A 19,264-nucleotide genomic window follows, 5' to 3' on the forward strand; every position below is an offset into this window, starting at 1 on the left:
GAGAAGTATCTGTTTTAATTAGCCGGGAAGCAAGAGGAGCTGTCAGCGTTAAAGGGCTGCGTAACGTTTCAAGCCGGTGGGCTACGGCAGGGAAATCTCTAAATTACCTGCTGTGTGACATTCTAGCCTAGCCCCCCTCACCTCCCTCTCGCTCTCTCTACCGGCGAAAAGTAATGTTGCTCAAAGATTTAATCGTCTGTGATGCTTGAAAATTCCCTCATTAAAAGTCCTGACGTCTGCACGTTGCAGCCATTGCAAACATTTGGTCGCTCGTCTGTTTCGACGCGTCGACCCCGTAAGGATTATTTTTGTGATGTGCTGTGGTGCTGCCAGTAATAATAATTAGAAAAAAAGCATAGCGCCAAAAAGCAACTGTAATATATTGGCACAAGATGGAAATGAGTATCAAAAAAATAACCTCAGTGAAAATGTTGAACATAGCAAAGTATTTCCAATGTACTTTCTATGTTTTCTGAAATTACCAACAAACTGATGAACACAAGGAAAAAATAAATTTAAACAGGAGGGTGTGTTCAGGCTGATACGAATCTGATAAATCTGCTAAAATATTTATATATTGTATAGATATAAAAAAAGCCATGAAATTGCCCTAAATTTCCAGCAGTGCTCATGCCAAGTGGAGTCTGCAATTGAAGAAATAATGAAAATGATATTAATACTAGTAAAAAAAAAAAGTCCAGCCTGAATTTAAACATTCCGTCCAGCTTCCCTCTGCCGGTCAGCCGAGCTCAATCACAGCAGCGATTTGACACACTGTGATATGCTTCCCAGTTGAGTGGCGTGCGGGCGGGGCTGCCTATCAAGAGTCAGGGAGGGCGGAGCTAATCAATCGGAGCGAGTCATGATGTGATTCTACTTGTGGTGGAGTCTGACAGCTCGGCCGGACGGCTGCTTTCACTCACTGTCCTGCCGGCTGCAGCCGGTGAGTCGGGCGCGCGTCTTTTTGTAATCTGTCCTTGCATCAAAACAAATTTTTTTTTTAGCAGTTCCGTTCTGCGGATGCGTGGTGACACATGGCGGAGCGGCGTACATTTTGTTTACGTCGAGATGCCAACGGATCCCAAAAAACAACCATTGAAGTGTCACAACGACTGTGTTTACGTGAGTCGCTTCGGAGACGGCGGCTGTTTCAGAGTCAGACGAGAGATTCAGCCGTCCTCAGTTTTAATTCATTGTCTGCGTTGTCTGAAAGGAAAAACCACATTGCTGCAAATGATGCGTGTTTACATCGACGGCGCCGCTTGTCTGCAACGCCACCCTAGAATTCCCCCTGGCCCCTTGCGCAACACTGTAAACAAGCCTGTAAAGAAAACAAAGATAAGAGCTGCGCTGAAGACAACCAGCTGCTGGTCACTCGGCTTGCCGGCTCCCCTTCATGTCGGACTCACTGCGGCTGGAGGAGCCGCTCTCTGTCAGGCCGACGCCCTCAGAGCGCCGGCTGAGTGCCTGCCTGGCTCCAGAGCTTGGCGTTCTGGGGGAAAAAAAAGTCTGCTTCTTTTACTGGGGTGGGAGTCTTTTCTCCAGGGAGCAGAAGCAAAAGAACAAAATAGAACACAGACTTCTGTGCTAGTGTGGTGCAGTGTGGCTGCCGCGCATGCTAACACTTTATTTGAACACTTTGCAAGCAAAACAGCTACATTTGGCTCTAATAATTGGGATGCATGAATGAACGACTCCAGGGAATTAGTGCAATCAGTACAACAATGAGCCTCAGTGAGATAAGGCAAACGGCTCCAAATCGATTTTCAGCGCTGACCAAAAGTTATTAAAATATATTTTTTCTGAGTTCTCACAGACGTCCAGTTGACGGTGAGACTTTTCGCACTTCCGTCGAGCTGCTCCCAGCCAGTAGCCGCTCCTTTGTAAACATCCCAGTCCTGTCGTTCGAGTCTGACCTCCCTGATTCCTCGGCTGCGACGGCAGAGAAAGATTAATGAGACGTTTTGCTTGTGAACTGTGGATGAACTCGCTCTTTGCTTGTTTATGGATTTTAATTAGGGCCAAACAGTTCCCATGAATTTATGATAAGCGCTAACACGGCACGCCAGCCATCGCGCACATCACACAAACGCAGCTGAGGGAATACGGGCCCGGTGGCGATTCAGGCGGGCAGGCGGTTCTGTGCATCCGCTGCCAAAACATCCCAGGATGTGAGGCGGCCGCAGTTGTCGCTGCGCCGTGTCTCATCTTTAAATCCCATTTCTGAGACGCAGCAGCAGCAGCAGCAGCAGCAGCCTTTCGCCGGATGCCACCGTGAGTGACACTGGAGACTCGTCTTCCATTTCACTGCTTGGCGGCGGCGACGTGTCAACCGCGGAGGCTGACGAGATGTAGGAGCATGCGGAGCAAGCTCGCCCATTTGAATAATGCGCACCTGGGAGAACACAGATCCGCTCGCAGACTCTTTGATGTGTTTGCAGCGAGAAGATGACTCCTGACGGTGTCAGATTAAACCCCCGACTCTCTGAAAGTAGCAGGAGCCCGTGTGTGTGTGTGTGTGTGTGTGTGTGTGTGTGTGTGTGTGTGTGTGTGTGTGCTCATCTGAGTGGAGGGGAACAGGAGAAGGGGCTGTGATGTGGCACTGCAAAGAGGTACGTCTCAACACTGGCTGTAACAATGTATCATGCAAAGAGGGATTTTGATTTTGGCACGATTGCAGGAAATCACGTGTCACTCTTCTGGGATTGGAATTAGTTTTAAGGCGGCAGGGGCTTTACTCGCCTCTATTTGCAGCAAATGTGTTCAGCGTAACAAAAACCCAATATATGCACGACTGCATCAGCATGACGAGGCAGGGTGAAATTGGTCGTGGCGGAGCAGGAGCCGTCATGTGACTGTGGCGGCCGTGTGCAGAAACAGAAAATAAAGCAGTTCGACAATCTCCTCCTCTGCTCCTGTCATCGGGAATAATAGCGTGCCTTTTTAAAATTCCAATTCCTCCGTCGGGGGAGTTGCTGAAATTAGCATCCTAAAATATTCATGGAGTGTTTGAGAAATTCAATAGTGCACCTGCGCAGACGGCAGCAGGTACCTTCAACACGGCGCTGCCTGGTTGAGTCTCCCGGTGAGGCCGTGCTGCTGCTGCTGCTGCTGCTGTTGCTGCTGTTGCTGCTGCTGCTGCTGTTGCTGCTGCTGCTGCTGCTGCGTAATCTTGCGTGGCAGCTGGAGCTCTCGAAGATTTTAACCCCGCCACCCCCACCATTGGCCCGAAATCGAGCTCATCCGTCTTGCCGAGCTCTTGAGGAGCGCATGTCAGTCGGTCTTGAAACTTGATACTGGATCCCATCTGCTGTCTTTCTGCGTGGAGAGGTGGGAGGTAATCAGGAGAAGGAACCACTGGAGGTGAATGACGGCTGCTGCTGGCAAACACCCTTGCAGGGACGCGGCTCTGTTCCCGCTGCCAGGGCGGCACTTTCACATTTAAATAACATGAAGGTGGCGCACTGGAGGCGTTTCTGCCTGAATGGAACACAGGGAGACACGCAAACACGCCCACGCCGGTTGCCGGGTCGCCTTATCTGCATGACTGAAATCAAATAATCAAATTAATTCAGTCGAACTTTTGGCCTCTCGAACCAGGAAGCAACAACCGGAAGTGACAACAGGAATTCAGTTTTTCTCTCCTGCATCCACAGTATTTTTTCTCTCTCTGGCTTCTTTTTTCTCAAGGGCTTTATTTTGCTTCTGTGGACCAAGACGGACTAATGAAAATAATATTAGCAGCCAAATTACAATTAGTGGAATCGCCCTCTTTTTTTTTTTTTTTGTTGCTTTTTTGCTCCGCTCTGCGGAGGGCTGTTACCTCCCCTCAAGGGTGTTTTTCATCCTTTCATCTTTTTTGAAGTTATTTTTCCACTTATTGCACTGCTCCCTAAGGTGCCATCAATTGGTCTCTCTCTACAGGAAAACATCGATAATACTCAGAGACCGATCAGGTCATGGACGGAACTGCCGAGAGGAAGCAGACGCCCTATTATTATCATTGTTAGAGCTCATGTCATGATCATGCCATGATGTTTCCTACAAATTCCAGACCAGCAGCACCCAGCGTTTATGTCTCCACCTCCTCTTCCTTTTGGACAGGATTTCAGGTTAGAGGATGCAATATGGCAGAAGTGATGCGGGAAACAAGCAGCTCCATGTTTTCTACCAGGGTTCGGTAAACAAGTTTGCTGTTAGAAAAATAAAAAAATCCCCAAAGCAGTTTTGATGCTTGCGAACAGACTCCAAGTGATTCAGCAAACCTCTTGTCTCCACACCATGCTGATTGACAGATGGTATCATAACGCCGGGAACCGTCTCTGAAAAGTTCCAAGCAGTCGGAGCCAATTTCTGTATGCCTTCCACCCACAAGGCTGGTTGCAGGACGCGGACATGCTGGGCAGCTCCTCACTCTCGGGGCAAATTGAAATTCTCTACGGGGGGAGAAGGATGGGAAGTCTTTCAAGAGTCTGGTCTGCACCTCCTCTGTTCCCCCAGCGTGGGATATTTTTAATAAGGGCACCGGTCCTCCTCCGCTGAGTGTGTTCCACTGGAGGTTTGCTTCACTGTTGACGCCTTTTTTTTCACAGGCGTCACACAACCAAAACAAACAGCGGCATCTGTCATTCGGTGATTCATCCTCTTCCTCCCGCCTGCATGCTTCACACTGTTTCAGCGGTTTACAATTGTTTCTGATCAAACAGGTTTGAAATTTCACTAGCTGACCAGCAACGCCACTTGAGGAAAAAAAAAACAAAACTCAGAGGACCTGAGAGCCGTGGGAGATTTTGATTAGAGTGCTAGTTTTGCCTCGGAGTGACATCAGTCGCTCACGCCGCCACGCCGAGGCTGCCTCTAATTAGCGCGCTCCGCCGAGCCGCTTCTTCCCTTTGCAGAAAGTTGATGAATTCTGCTGTGGCATGGCGGCAAATGAAAGTTACTCCCATCTGTTTCCAGGGGAAACCTTCAAACAGGTGCCGCAGTGTGAACACTTTTCTGGCACGTTCATGTGGCGTTCACATGGTGAGCTAATTTTAGGCTGGACTGTAATTGTGGGAAGACTAGAAAAATCACATTTAAAAGAAAATTATTACTCCAAGGCTAAAACCAAGTGTGTTTTCACTTGTATAATTTCAAACGAGTTTCGCTGTACCACTGTTTACACGTGACAAACTGGTTTCTTGGCTCTTGCGAAGGAAATGCATCTCGCATTTCTGACTCCTCAAGAGCTGCACCTTGGGCAGACCTGCTCAACTGGAGTGCTCCATTTGAGACGGCCGCCGTGATTACTGGCAAGAGGTAACATGATGACGGAGCTCTGAAGGCATTAAAAGGTATAGGGTGAGAGAGGGGGTGAGAGAGTGTGAGCGAAGAGTGGTTTAGAGTGAACTGGAAAACGGTGTAGAGATGGAGATTTTTTTTTCCAGACTTCCTGACAACTGCACATCAGATGGCAAACTATTACATTTATTATTTCCAAAGACTGACAGGACCAGGTTGTTTTTCCCTGTCTGGCTGATGCATTATGCAGTGATGGCAACATTTATATTTATGTATCACGAAGTATTTTTTTTTTAATCTCCCACTTATTTACACAGCTTTCAAACCTCTTTTGCTTCTGGAAGTCTAATCTTGGTGTTTATGAGGCCATTTCACTGATGTGGATTTAAAAAAAAAAAGAAGAAGAAAATAGCGTCAGTGCTTAAACTTAGACTGCCTCTTACGCGACTGAGCATCTCCTCTCCATATGCAAGGCTTTTGCCCGGAGAGAGATTACTGTGTATTTCCTGCAGCGGCCCTGATAAGACCCACTGTGTGCCTCTGGCGTGTGCTTTTGAACCGCGTGAAGAGAGGGAGGGGGAGAAAAGGCATCATGCAACGGCGATCTCTGTGGGGTAGCATGCTGCAGAGGACACATGTGAAGTGGTTCGGGGGTGGTTGCGGGGTTGGGAGGGTTTGCTGTTAATGACAATCCGTCATTAAATGCAAATGCTGCGCAGAGGCAAAACGTACACTGAGGGGTTCAGTGCGTGTGCACAGCGCTGCACAGGTGTTGGAACAGGCAAATGCCACGTTTCCTGAAACAGAGTTCCAAGGCACTGAATGGCTGGGGATTCTCGTGCGTGAAAGTGAAGATTCATGAGGTGCAAGAGATGGGAGATGGGAGATGGAGAGAGAAGAGAAGGAATGCGTGGTCTGCTTCTGGCAACGGATGGGACTTGGTTCCTGAGAGATGGGCTTCCATCGCTGGAGGAATTGTTCCAGTGTTGAATGTTGTGATTTAGGGAGCGACGCAGCGCAAACATCTGTCGTAAATTCAAGGCAGATGGCCACTGACCTTGAGCTGGGCGCTTGGCAGGGGTTTATGTCGCAGAACTACAAGCACTGGTCAGTCAGACCCATGTATCATACAACAGTGCAGGAAATTCAGGAATTTGAAGTTTCCTGCAGAGACAGGCTTGTGTTATTTTACTTTTTGGGGATATTATTGAAGTTCCAACAAAGCTAATGTAACAAAGCTTTGAAGCAGATTTTCAGCAGAGCCTGGCATAACAAGGTGATGCACTGAGCAACAAGTTGCAACAGCCGACCGTGACTGTTGTGCGCTTTCATTGCAGGAGTGTGTTGTTATTTTAACGACGCTGTGATGTAACATTCCATATGGAAAACTCCCCTCATGTGTTGGACATATGGCTTTGCCAGAAATCAGCGTCGGCCGCGGCTCATTTCCTTGGTTGGGATTTGAGGTTGGCCCCTCCCTCTTGGGACTGCCAGGCCCTCTATGGGCGCTGCAAATCTGGAGGCGGGGCAGAGCACAAAGTCTCCTCAGCTTTCAGAGAGCAAGCTGAGCGCATCTAAACACACACGTGGGATCTCTTGCTCCTTTTGCTGTGATGTGTGCAGCCTTTGTAAGATGTCATGCTTTCATTTCCCTAATTGCCTTTATGTGTTAGGACACTTAAAACACAGTGCTGCAAGGCACAACTGTAACACAAGGAATAAAGTAGCTTGGCTTACTTGTAAACAAGTCTCTCTCTCTCTCTCTCTCTCTCACACACACACACACACACACACACACACACACACACACACACACACACACACACACACACACACACACACACCACATAAGACAGAAAATAGTTAAAGCAGGAATTTCACCTCAGCCAATAACAGCCTTCTTGAAAGAAGGAAAACGAAGGAGGAAAAAAATGCCCTGGAATTAATATTCCGCCTTCCCACTCTGGAAAAAAAAAAAAAAGAAAAAAAAAAAGGGGAAAACCGCTCCTGAAGTCACGGCTCCCTCTACAGTTGGTACAGTGGAAATTTTCCATCCTGTGCAGAAAAACAATCAGACTGTGTTGGACAGTCGCGGAGGCATAACGCAGACGTTGGGCTCCGTGGAAGCACCGTCACCCGGGTGATGCCGCCTCTCACGTGCCGGGGGGAGGACGACCCGGGAGGATCCGAACCGTGCCGGGAAATCTGGGATCAGTCGTCGAGTTGCGGCGGCGGATCTGCCGTTTTATCTGCGGACGACGCCAATAACGCGTCGCTCTTTGAATACTTGAGGAGTGACGACAACTTTCCTCTTCCCGGAATATTTAAGCGTGCAGACTATGTTTTATTATCGTCGTTGTTCTAAAGGAAAGGACTGTCATTGCCGCGATGCAAACGCAGCATCCACCTGATCGGATTTCTTTCTTCTAAGGCAGTTTGTTTGGGGAGGAATAGGAGGTGGAGGTGGGAGGGGGAGGGGGGTCGCCGCGGGGAAACCTTATCTGCGGAGATGCGCGCTCGGCTTCGGTTCGTGCCCGTGGACATTGCGGCTCGCTCGGACTGTACGCGGTGCCTGTGGGTGCTCGTGATTGGACCGGACACAGACTGGGGTTGACTGATGCTTGTTCAAGAGGAAATGTTTCGGGCAGGAGAGTGGCATAAGTTAGTGGCGCATGCGGACGAGGATCGGTGTAACGGCGGCGGCTGCTGGCGCACACGTTTCCGCCCGCACACCTCCGCGAGGACTAAAGACGACGTGAAGGCGTGGGGACTTTTCTGGGATCGACATTAGAGCCAGCCGAGCAACCGAGGCGTGCACGGATCGTCGGACGCCCGTCTCACTGGTTGTGTTGCAGCTGCACGCGCTTCTCCAGGGACATGGATGGTGTTTGTTTTTGCACTAAAGTTCTTTCCTCTTCCCTTTGGACGATCATGCGCAGGAACTTGAGATTGCATTTTTTTCTCTCAAATGAATGGAATATTTTTTTTTGTTATTGTTTTTTGTGACAACTGAAGTGATTGGACATTAACAGAGATTTCGCAAGGAAGAAAACTATCAGACCTTTCCCCCCCCCCCCTCCCCTTTTAATAAGATGTATTCACAAATGCCAGGCACTATGGCAGTTAATTGGGTTGTGTATTGTGCTTTTTTGCTGCCTCTGTTTGCGGTGGGGACGGCGTTCTCTGGCGTGTTCAACACAACTGACCGAGAGCTTTTTACAGACGATCTGCTGCAGGTTAAGCTTGACAGAGGAAATGAGCAGTGGAAACTTCAGCCTGCCGACTCCCTGCACCCCAACCTGTACTTTAACAAAGTGGATGTGCCGCACTTGAGGCAACGGTCCTCCACCACCCACAGTCACATATTTAAAGTCATCCGCGCGGCGGCGCTCACCATGTTGTCCAGTGTTGCGCTTTACATGCCACCTGCAAAGCATGCAGATTTTACAAGCAAGTGGAATGAGATTTATGGCAACAACCTGCCTCCACTGGCTCTCTACTGTCTGCTGTGCCCTGAGGATGCTGCTGCCCTGCAGTTTCTCATCAAGTTTATGGACAGAATGGCCGAATACCCCGACTGGAAAGTGACTAGTGCACCTAATGATGAGGTCCCGATGGCGCATTCCCTCACTGGCTTTGCAACAGCATATGACTTTATTTACTCCTATCTGGACGACCGGCGGAGGGAAGTTTATTTCATGAAAATCCGCTCCGCGACAGAGGAGCTGTACGAGTTCTCAAAGTTCAGGGCGTGGGGGAAACAGTACCTCCAGAATCATCAAACCACAAACATATTAGCCGTTCTGACTGGTGCAATAGTGGTTGGGATGCACGGCGACCCAGAATCGATGATCTGGAAACAAGTGGCTGTGAACTACATGGAGAAAACCATGTTTCTGCTAAACCACGTGGTCGACGGCTCCCTGGATGAGGGGGTCGCCTACGGGAGCTACACGGCCAAGTCCATCACACAGTACATCTTCTTGGCCCAGCGCCACTTCGACATCGACAACCTGCAGAACAACTGGCTGCGGGGACACTTCTGGTTCTACTACGCCACCCTGCTGCCCGGGTTCCAGAGAACAGTGGGCATCGCCGACTCCAACTACAACTGGTTCTACGGGCCGGAGAGCCAGCTGGTCTTCCTTGACACGTTTGTCATGAAGAACGGCACGGGGAACTGGCTCGCCCAGCAAATTAGAAAGCACCGGCCCAAGGACGGTCCCATGGGGCAGTCGTTTGCACAGCGCTGGGCAACGCTCCACACGGAGTACATCTGGTACAACAACCACCTCTCTCCACAGCCCCCCCATGGTTATGGTAAATCCCGCATGCACATTTTCTCAAACTGGGGTGTGGTTACCTACGGCGCAGGGCTGCCCAGCAGTCAGGGTAACACTTTTCTCTCTTTCAAGTCTGGCAAGCTGGGTGGCCGTGCAGTATATGACATTGTCCACGAGAAGCCTTATGCTTGGGTGGAGGGCTGGAACAGTTTCAACCCGGGCCATGAGCACCCCGACCAGAACTCCTTCACGTTCGCGCCCAATGGACAGGTGTTTGTGTCTGAGGCACTTTACGGCCCAAAGTACAGCTATCTGAACAATGTTTTGGTGTTCGGCCCATCGCCCAGCAGCCAGTGTAACGGCCCCTGGGAGGGCCAGCTGGGGGAATGCGCTAAGTGGCTGCGCTGGACCGACGAGGGCGTAGGCGACACCAGGGGCGAGCTGATCGTGGCCTCCTCTCATGGCGACACCATGTTTGTGAGCGGCGAGGCTGTTTCAGCCTACTCCTCTGCGATGAGGCTGAAAAGCGTCTTCAGGGCCTTGGTTTTACTCAATTCGCAGACTCTGCTGGTGCTTGACCATGTGGAGAAAGGGGCTGATTCACCTGTCACGTCCCTCAGCGCGTTCTTCCACAATCTTGACATTGACTTTAAATACGTCCCCTTCAGATTCATGGAAAGGTATAACGGCGCCATGATGGACGTGTGGGACGCCCATTATAAAATGTTCTGGTTCGACAGCCAGGGTCACAGCCCTGATACTAAAATACAAGAGGCGGAGCAGGCAGCTGAATTCAAAAAGAGGTGGACACAATACGTCAATGTCACATTTCAGATGACGGGCACAGTCAGCAGAGTAGCTTACATCTTTCACGGGCCATACGTGAAGGTTTCCAGTGCCAGGTTTATAGATAACAGCAAAAATGGTGTCAGGCTATCCTTAATCATTAATAACACAGAGAAGATAGTTTCCATCGCTACAAACTATAAAGACATAGGAGCGAGACTGACTTATTTAGGCTTTGGAGGTCATGGTAAAGTTGAGGATGGATATCAAATCACTCGATATGGCCTTGGGATGCAACTAATCCCCAAACAAATCAGCAGTGATAATCAGCTCTTTGACCTTGGCTTCATGGTCAATGTGATAGCGGGGGTCGTGCTCTGTGTGGCCATAGGATTTTTGACAATTCAGAGGAAGTTTTATGTGTGCTTCAGCAGATTTATGCGCTACGCCCTCTTGTCTGTGCTCCTACTGTGGATCGCAGAGCTGCTGTTTGTGTCGAACAGTTGCGATAAGCTCCTCTGCGGGGTACACTGGAAAGGCGCAGGTGCCAAGAGTGAAGTAAACATGCAAATGAGACTCTATGAGCAGCAGCGGCTCCCGCTGCCCACTGTCCTCATAACAACTCTGCCTGGATCGGGATCCGACATCCTCAAGCATCTTTTCTATAACAGCTCAGACTTTGTTTACATGCGCGTTCCCACCGAGCACGTGGACATTCCCGAGACTGAGTTTGAGTTCGACTCCCTGGTCGACGCCTGCGAGTGGACGCGGTCCGACGCCCAGCGCGGACACTTTAAGATCATCAAGGGCTGGCTGCACTCTCTTGTGCACAACACCAAGCTCCATTTGCAAAATATTCAGCTGACGGAGGGCAGCAGGGTCAGACAGCCCCAGAGACCAGGACCCTCCAGAGACAGAAAGAAAAGGTCCAAGCGGCGAGAGCTGGCCTCTGAGCTGAAGGGCAAGCTGAGAGCGAGCCTGGACAGAGACGCAGAGTACGTGAGGGAGATGAGACGCCACGTCGCGGAGTACCCCAACGCAAGGGTGGTCCTCAACATGCGCAGTGGAAGCTGGGCGCTCAAGCTGCCTTTCATCCATGAGGCGGTGGGACCTTCCCTCAGGACAATCTACCTTGTCAGGGACCCCCGGGCGTGGATTTATCTGATGCTTTACAACAGCAAGCCCAACCTTTACACTCTCAAAAACATCCCGCAGCACCTTTCCCTCAAGTTCAAGGAGGACACAATCAGCGACGGGTGCCCCGCTGCGGCGCCAGAGTTCCAAACCATTCGAAGGCTTCTGTCGCGTTCGGAGAGCAACCCTGTCCTGATACTGGCTCACCTGTGGCTGGCTCACACGGCGGCCGTGCTGAGGGTCAGCGAGAGCCTTGCTGAGGGCTCGTACCTCCGGGTGAGGTTCGAGGACGTGGTGAACTACCCGCAGGAGACGGCCGAGAGCATCCACGCCTTCCTGGGTGTGCCCGTCTCCCCCACGGCGCTCAACCAAATTATCTTCACCACCTCCACCAACCTGGTCACCCTGATGTACGAAGGGGACATTTCACCCACAAGCATTGATAGGTGGAGGGAGAGAATGTCCCCGAAGGATGTCAGGCTGATAGAGGACGTGTGCGGGGGTGTGATGAGGAGGCTGGGTTACACTGCGTCTGCCAGCTAACTTACTGCTGCTGGTCAGCTGACGTTGAGCTGTCCAGTCAACCTTGGTCAACTTTGGGAGGGAGAGAGAAAGAGAAAAAAAACAAACACTTTTGTTTCATTTTTGCACTGACTAATTGTTTTTTTTATGTGGTACATAAGTTGATGGGAAATTGAAACATTTATTCTGTTTTATTTGTTTGGTTTTATGTTTTTGAGCTGCACTTACTATGACAATTTGACTTTTGGGGGGGATTAGTATTTAATGTTGTTAAAACAGACAGCAGGCAGCCCGGGTTATTTATCTCCAGCAGTCATTCAGACTTACTTCAAGCCCTGTTTTGTTATTCATGTTTCTTTTTCAAAACGACTCTCGGTAGACCACTGTATTCCAACCTTGCTTTGTTATTCAGCATTCCACAAACTTTATTTCCTTATTAGTGTGTCATTGCCAGGCATAAAAGTATTTCTTTTGCCCATTTTTTACACTGTGATGTCAAAGAGCTGTTTATGCAGAATGCTTTATTACTGCTATTCATTTTTGAATGTGAGGGACTATTTTTCAGCATTAATACAAAAAACTCCAAACATTTCCAGCCTCTGCTTTCGGTAGAGACTTACCGTAGTTGGATCTCATACATTTCATGTCTGAACTTTAAATAGTGCATCCCTTTAAAGGTATAGCTAAATACATTTATTTAAAAAGTGTAAAAAAAAAAAAATGTATTTTAATTTTTATCATTGACTCATTTCGTTTGAAGCTCAGTGATGTCATGAAGCTTTGGTGTCTTTGCACTTTCAGAGGGCCGTTTTTGATTGTATGCGGCATTTAATGCATCTTCCAAAGCTTAACTTCATGTAGCGGATTAGCTGGGAAGCACGAACCCCCTGAAGATGGATAAAACCTTTGAAGATCCAACAACTAGAAGAAAGAAAGTTTGAGGTATTTATGGGCTCCACAGACACACGTCCCAAAGGATCAGGAATGAATATGATTAATATAACTCCTGTCGGCAGTTATTGAATCAGATCAGAGAGAAGTGCTTAATGGAATGTGGGGGGGGGGAGTGGCTGTCAGACTTGACATATTTTAAGTCAATACATTATCCAAAGCAAAGCCCCCTCAGCTAGTCATATTAATCTGCAAAACAAAAAAAAATGCCATAACTGAGTTTTATCACGTTTTATGTTCATGTTATCTTTAAGGGCGATGAGAACGTGTTTTCATTCCGGTCAATCAGATAACTAACAATCTTCCGTGGCCTTTTGTCTTGACAAAGCTCAGTGAGCTGTGAACCAAACGGAGGATGAATATTAAACATTGAGAATGACAAAAAAATAAACCGACACACAAACCGTTTCTACTCTTCATTCCCCTGTAACCTTTGATGCTCTTTTGATTTTTTTTCTTTCTAAAAAACATCACTGTGCTGTAAATGGATCACATGCACATCAACAGGCAGATGGCTCACTTGATTATAGACTCTGTATCTTGCAGCTGTACACAAACAACATACCGTGTCCACTCGTTAACATCCATCTTCCCCCAGCTCCGAGCGCCACTGTTTGCCCTCCCTCCTCCCCCACCCCGCAACACTGAAACCCTCAACTGCCTGGAAAACCTGTTTGATGTTCATGGTCTTTGAATGTGTAGACTTGGCAGACATGCTTTCACTTTGGTGTTGCAATCCTGTTACCAACTCTGTTTTGTATTTGCTCGTGGGGATCTAGTTCCTTGCTTCTGTGGCCTTGAATTACAATCATTTCTTTATAACTGTGCTCTGTGTTCTGTGGGCTCGGGAACAGGGGGCTGGAGATGATGGAAAAAAGGAAATAATAAATTCATAAATAAAGCCACAACCTGTTTTTCTTTCCTTGCAATGGCAGTGAATTGTAGTGAAAAGAGAAGACACATTGTGGTTTATGTAACTTCCATCTCTGCCTGTAGATTGCCGTGCCGATCACTATAAGCCGGAACAGTGATCGTAATTTCTGCATAGTCTGACTTCAGCTAATGCAGCCCCCAAGGCAAAATGTCTACTTATGCAGATGTCTCTGTGCTGCCGTAATTATGCAACAGTAGAAAAAAAGAAGAAAAAAATCGGACATGGCTGACTGAAGCCTAATTGCTTGTATGGATGACATGCACGATGAGGAGCAGCCAACTATTAAAAACATGTCAGGAAATTTTAAAAGTCACGCCTTGACTGATGGGGCCCCGGGCTTTCGAGAGAGCGCATGTCTCACGGTGGTCTCAGTGAGTCAATCATTTCATTAGTCACTCCTTCCTGATCCCTTCTGTGGCACTCCCAATGCTTGGCAAGGTCCTCTGTGTGCAGTCTTGCCATGCAAATTCCTTTTATTTAGTGTGACTCCTCCAGCAAAATGGAGGTTTCTGCAAGTCCCCACTCGCACTTTGCTATACTGCGCGGTCGGCTTTCCTCATTTTTCATGACACTCTGGCAAAGGTCACTTGTAGTGGCCTCATAACCCAACAAAAATACCAGATATGACTTTGTATGATAAGATATTACTGTAATCCTCATGCAATGATATACTTACATTAAGATAGCATGAGTCAGTATGGCTCAATACAGTGGCAATAAACACAAGTGAATCGAAATATGCCTTTATTTGAGTGTACAAATAGCTCTCACATGAACTTCAAAGTTCAGTTGAATAGAATAGACATAAAGTGTGTTACTGAATCAATGTCTCTGAAAAGGAGAAACAAAGTAGGCAAAACATAATTGCGGTGCCCTTTTAATCAGCCAAGGCCCATGATCAATAAGGAAAATAAACAAAAATGCTGTTGTGGTGATACAGAATACAGATTTGTTCACCAAAACACACTATATAAAGGTGATTGACTTCATCATTAACACCGCAGCTTTTTATACATTTTTTTTAATTTAAAGTTTAGAATCATTCCCCCATTTTTTTTGCCAGAATGCTTGAGGGGAAGCTGCACCGACACTCACCCTTGAATAATTCATGACTGCGTCCAACTGGAGGCCTCATTGTTTTTCGGATGATCAGCGAACTCGCTGTCCACGAGTCAACACAGATTATTGCTAATGGGCGATTTTGTAACGGGAGACAAACTTCTTGTTGTGACCGCTGACACTGAACTAATGGCTGCAGAGTTCATTTGAGTTCAACACATTTATGCAACAGTTTGGACAGAAACATTTGGACGGTGCGCAGCTGTAAGATCAATTCTCTGATGCACATTCCTCAAAAATAAAATGGTGCAGAAATAAGCAAATCTAAATTCAGTGACCCTGACAAGTCACATGGTATTCAAGTGTTGATGGTGAATGCCTGTGGAAACAGCGAGGGGGGGTTTCCCAGTTTTCCAGTTTGCAGAGATGAATCTGAGGTCAGCGGGACCTCAGATTCGGGGATCAATGCACAGCTAAATGTCCGAGCTGGGTTCACTGTCTGGAAATGATGGCGGAGAGAAGAGCGTTGCTGCACTGACAGACACTCACAATGCGAAACCCTTTGATGTCTGATCATAGGCATTGGATTTGCAGAACTAATTTGAGCTCTGAGGTTGCTCTGTCGATTATCTTTGATGTTTGATTTAGCCAATACGTAATCGTTGCATGAAATGGGCTTTTATGGAGGGAAAAAAAGATTTTAAAAAAGCTGTATTTTAATTTGACTCTGCAGTACGACAGCCCAGATAAGTGATGAGGCGGCTCTCTCAGCTAAGTACAGGGAGGCCTTCCAGGTTGGAGGTGGGGGTAGGTGGGATTGGGGGACTACTCAATTTAAGCTGAGTAATCATTGTCGTGCATATTTCACCTTTATCTCATGCCGAGGGTGAATCCAGGTCCCAGGAGAGGCTCTCCCGAGCTGCCAGCCATGACTCCTTCCTGCCGCCGCTCATTAATTAACCTTTGGTACAAGTGCCATCAGTCTGGGAGAAAGCTGATATTGTGGAAGGGGTGAATCATCGATACCGTCATGAGGCTATTGTGTCGGAGTATTAGCCCTCTGAAGGGGAACAACAACAACAGTAGTGCAGTTATGAATTTTTAAACAGAGGCGCGACTGGCAGGTTGAGTGTCCTTCAGATGACAGACGGATCAGTGGCCTCCCGTCCAGACGTCACCGAGGAGGTGGGGAGCAGCTGCCGATGCCGCCCGTCTACATTTAGTCACTTCCAGAGCGGTAAGTAGCGCCGCGCCTGCGAGGGTCCTTTAGACCCCCCCACCCCGCTGTTCCAAATTACCTGCTTATGACGCTGCGGCGCTTGGATGCGGAGACGCTGCGATCCCGGGGAAAAAGCAGCGCTGCTAATAAGAGTCGACTGGCGAGGGGAAAATATGGCGCCTTGTCAATTTGCAGCTGGTGGCGAGTCGTTTCTGGAGTGAAAATAGGATCTCCGGTGCCAGCATAGCTGCCCTCCCCGCGACTGCTAATGAAGGCCGGTTCGGGCTCATGGCTGCAGGAAATCACAGCGGATGAGACAGTTTTTCTAATCACCAACTCAGTTTTAAAGACATGAGATAGTGCCACTTCGAGTGCGAAGCCAAGTGACAGGTGATTAATAGCATGTTTCTGCTCCTCGAGGGGTGTTTCTGTTTGTATACCTTGCTACAAACGTGGTTGTGGTCCTGTGTGCTCTGTCATGAAGCTCCCTCAGACTATCCACGCTCTCTCCCAAAGTCAAATGAAAGTCTTGAGAAAATTAATTCTCCACGCCGGGCATGACAAATCGACGCTGCGTGCGAGGGCTCAGCTTTGCAGAGTTTTTGACTTTGAGAGGGAGACCCTTCAGCAGCCAGCATCCTCATGTCAGCTTCACCTGCCTCCTGCTGATGTCTTGGTTTGATGCCACGTTTGCCAAATGTGTTTGCAGTCGGTGGCAGCTCTCTCCGCGTCTGACGTCTGTCTTTCAAAATCCCATCGTGTTTTTTTGTGTGTGTGCAGGGCCTCCTTCGGTTCTCCGCTTCTACACAGAAAGCACGGGTTCGCCTTTGGAGCAGTCCGTCATTACGACGACCCAGAAGCCTCAACCCGACCATCAGAGTGCCGCCACAGCCGCCGCTGCTGCCATGGTAAGGCATGAAATATGTTTTGAGGGAACGATTTTCACATGGTGCGATGGGGGCCGATGTGAGATGGAGCAGGGGAGATAAAAAATGTGCCCGACTTCTCGGTGGAACCCTTAATTACATCGCGCTTGAGTCGTTGGTCTCTAATTAGTGGAATTTATGTCTTGGGGAAACATCGGCATGGCGCTGGGTGCAGCGTCCTTGGGAAATCACAGCCGAACAGCAGATTGATGTCGAGACGGGAAAATAAGGAACTAATGCAAGGCCGCGTGCGTGATCTTGTGATTCAGCAGCAATTCAATTCAAAACTTTATTGAATTTTTAGCTTTGTTTTTTGTCCTCTTCCTTTGTGGCGACTTCCCGTGTTGTTGCCTTGACTGCTACTGAGAAATCCTTGCATCTCCCTCCTTCGTTTCTGAAAAAGAGACATCTTGACACTGACAGGCGGCGGGAGAGGAGGGACATTCGTCTCTCTTCCCCTTGATCCCCTGCGATTTTTAGCTGCAGTGAGAGCCAGATGGTCCGATTCTCGGCTCATATGGTCGCGTTCCTTAGGGATCACCGTTCTTGGCCCGTTTGGCTTGAAAAAGAAGAAAAAAGCAAAGATGATGAGATGCTAAAAAAAAAAGGAAACGCTGAACTGAGCAAGTCCACTAAAGAGTGCATTTTAGGACGTGGCCACTGGAAAACATAGAAATGCTCACTCTGACCATAATTAAGTAAATGGAGGAAAGGAGTTTGGAGGGAAGGGGGTTGAAAATTTTTCCTGAAATTATAGTGATGCATGCCCTTGTGCATGTGTCACTTTCCCAGAATGTAAAAACCTGCTTTGCATCGCGCTTAAGATGGAAGAAAATGAAGTGGAGTAACACCAAAGCACTGTTTTTATCGCCAAAGTTACCCTCAAAATCAAGAATAGGAACTCAAACTGAATATGCCTCTTTTTTTTTTTAAAGACCACTGGAGCGCCGGTCTGATTCAAGTCTTGTATCCCTGCCATTAAAGCCAAGAGAAGTGTACCGTGCTCTTTGGGCTGCTGCACAGGACTCTACCTGCCAAACATCTTGGAGAAAGAATATAACTGAAAGTGTTTTTTTCCTTTATATCTCTTAAGTCACAAATTAAAATGAAAGAAAAAAATCCTTCTGATACACTCTTCTCATTCTGAGTTCCTCTTCTTGTCCCGGGCATTTCCACAGCATTTTACTTGTTTCCTCTATTAAGCATCTGCTCCTTGGCTTCCAAGGTGTTTGTGTATTGCCACTGGTGTTCCTTTTGCAAACAGTCTCTGACAGGTTTCCAACTTTGACTGCGAGGCGAGAAAAAAAACAAACAAACAAACAAAAAAAAAAACAACGCTGGCGTTACTTTAACAACCGTCTGTGGTCACGGTGGCTTTGCTCCAGAGCATCGACTCTAAACAGGAGTAATGTGTGGACGATGTCCCCCTGGCCGGGCTGCCTCATTAAATGGCTGTAGAAGAGTGACTGGCTGCAGGGGCTGATGCATTATTGATGAGAAGGCTTGATTAATTGAAAATATCCTCTACGAGCAAGGGGGAGGGGCTTCACCGCTGTGTGGGCGTCGGTGCATTTTCGAGCTACAACTTTGTGGGTTCTTGTGCAGCACGGAGCTCTGCTTGTTGCTATTCCACGCATGCACGCACTGCCAGGCATCCAGTGCGAGTGCAATCACATGTATGGACATGGTAAATGATGTCGCTGGCATAAGCGCAGCTCAGGTGGAACTGCGGTAATAATGACCCGAGGCAGTGTGCAGTGTGTCAGTCGGTGTTAAACAATAGCGGGTATTTGAGCATGGAGACCAGGAGCATTGTTCATCTACCTCGCTGCTGCACGGCCGGCACATGCAGCCGCACGCAGGGGGGGTGACGTTATAAATAAAAGATGGAGCTGTCACAAGGAGAGCAATGGGTGCAAACAAAAGAATTAGCAGGAGAAATCGCTGGTTAACAGCACCGACGGGGTTCTGACAGGCCGCATTTCAATTGGGAGGTTAATCCAAATCCTCCGCAAAGCAGCAGGTCGTCCTGGTAATGGTGGTTAGTGAGGTGCTCGGAATTGACTCTTCAAGGCAAGAAATTCTAATCTTGGCAGAGGACCGTCCATGTGCAAGTCAGCCACAGTAAAAGTTCAACGAAAGAGGCGGTGAAACTAAAAAAAATGCC

General features: G+C 48.2%; 1 protein-coding gene across 1 annotated transcript; it reads left to right on the forward strand.

The window, feature by feature from the left end:
- The first annotated feature begins 7,319 nt into the window (after positions 1 to 7,319).
- Positions 7,320 to 14,624, forward strand: dselb (dermatan sulfate epimerase like b). The gene has a single exon (XM_076047603.1). The coding sequence runs from the start codon at positions 8,376 to 8,378 to the stop codon at positions 12,027 to 12,029; it is 3,654 nt and encodes a 1,217-aa protein (XP_075903718.1). The 5' UTR covers positions 7,320 to 8,375; the 3' UTR covers positions 12,030 to 14,624.
- Positions 14,625 to 19,264: the final 4,640 nt, after the last annotated feature.

The sequence above is a fragment of the Nelusetta ayraudi genome, unplaced genomic scaffold (genome assembly GCF_046127955.1).
Source record: "Nelusetta ayraudi isolate G7.1 ecotype Tasmania unplaced genomic scaffold, CSIRO-AGI_Nayr_v1 ptg000094l, whole genome shotgun sequence".
In the NCBI taxonomy this organism is placed as follows: Eukaryota; Metazoa; Chordata; class Actinopteri; order Tetraodontiformes; family Monacanthidae; genus Nelusetta; species Nelusetta ayraudi.

What these genes read in the sequence shown, in the direction of transcription:
- dselb (XM_076047603.1), top strand. Translation starts at nt 8,376, where the DNA reads ATGTATTCACAAATGCCAGGCACTATGGCAGTTAATTGGGTTGTGTAT.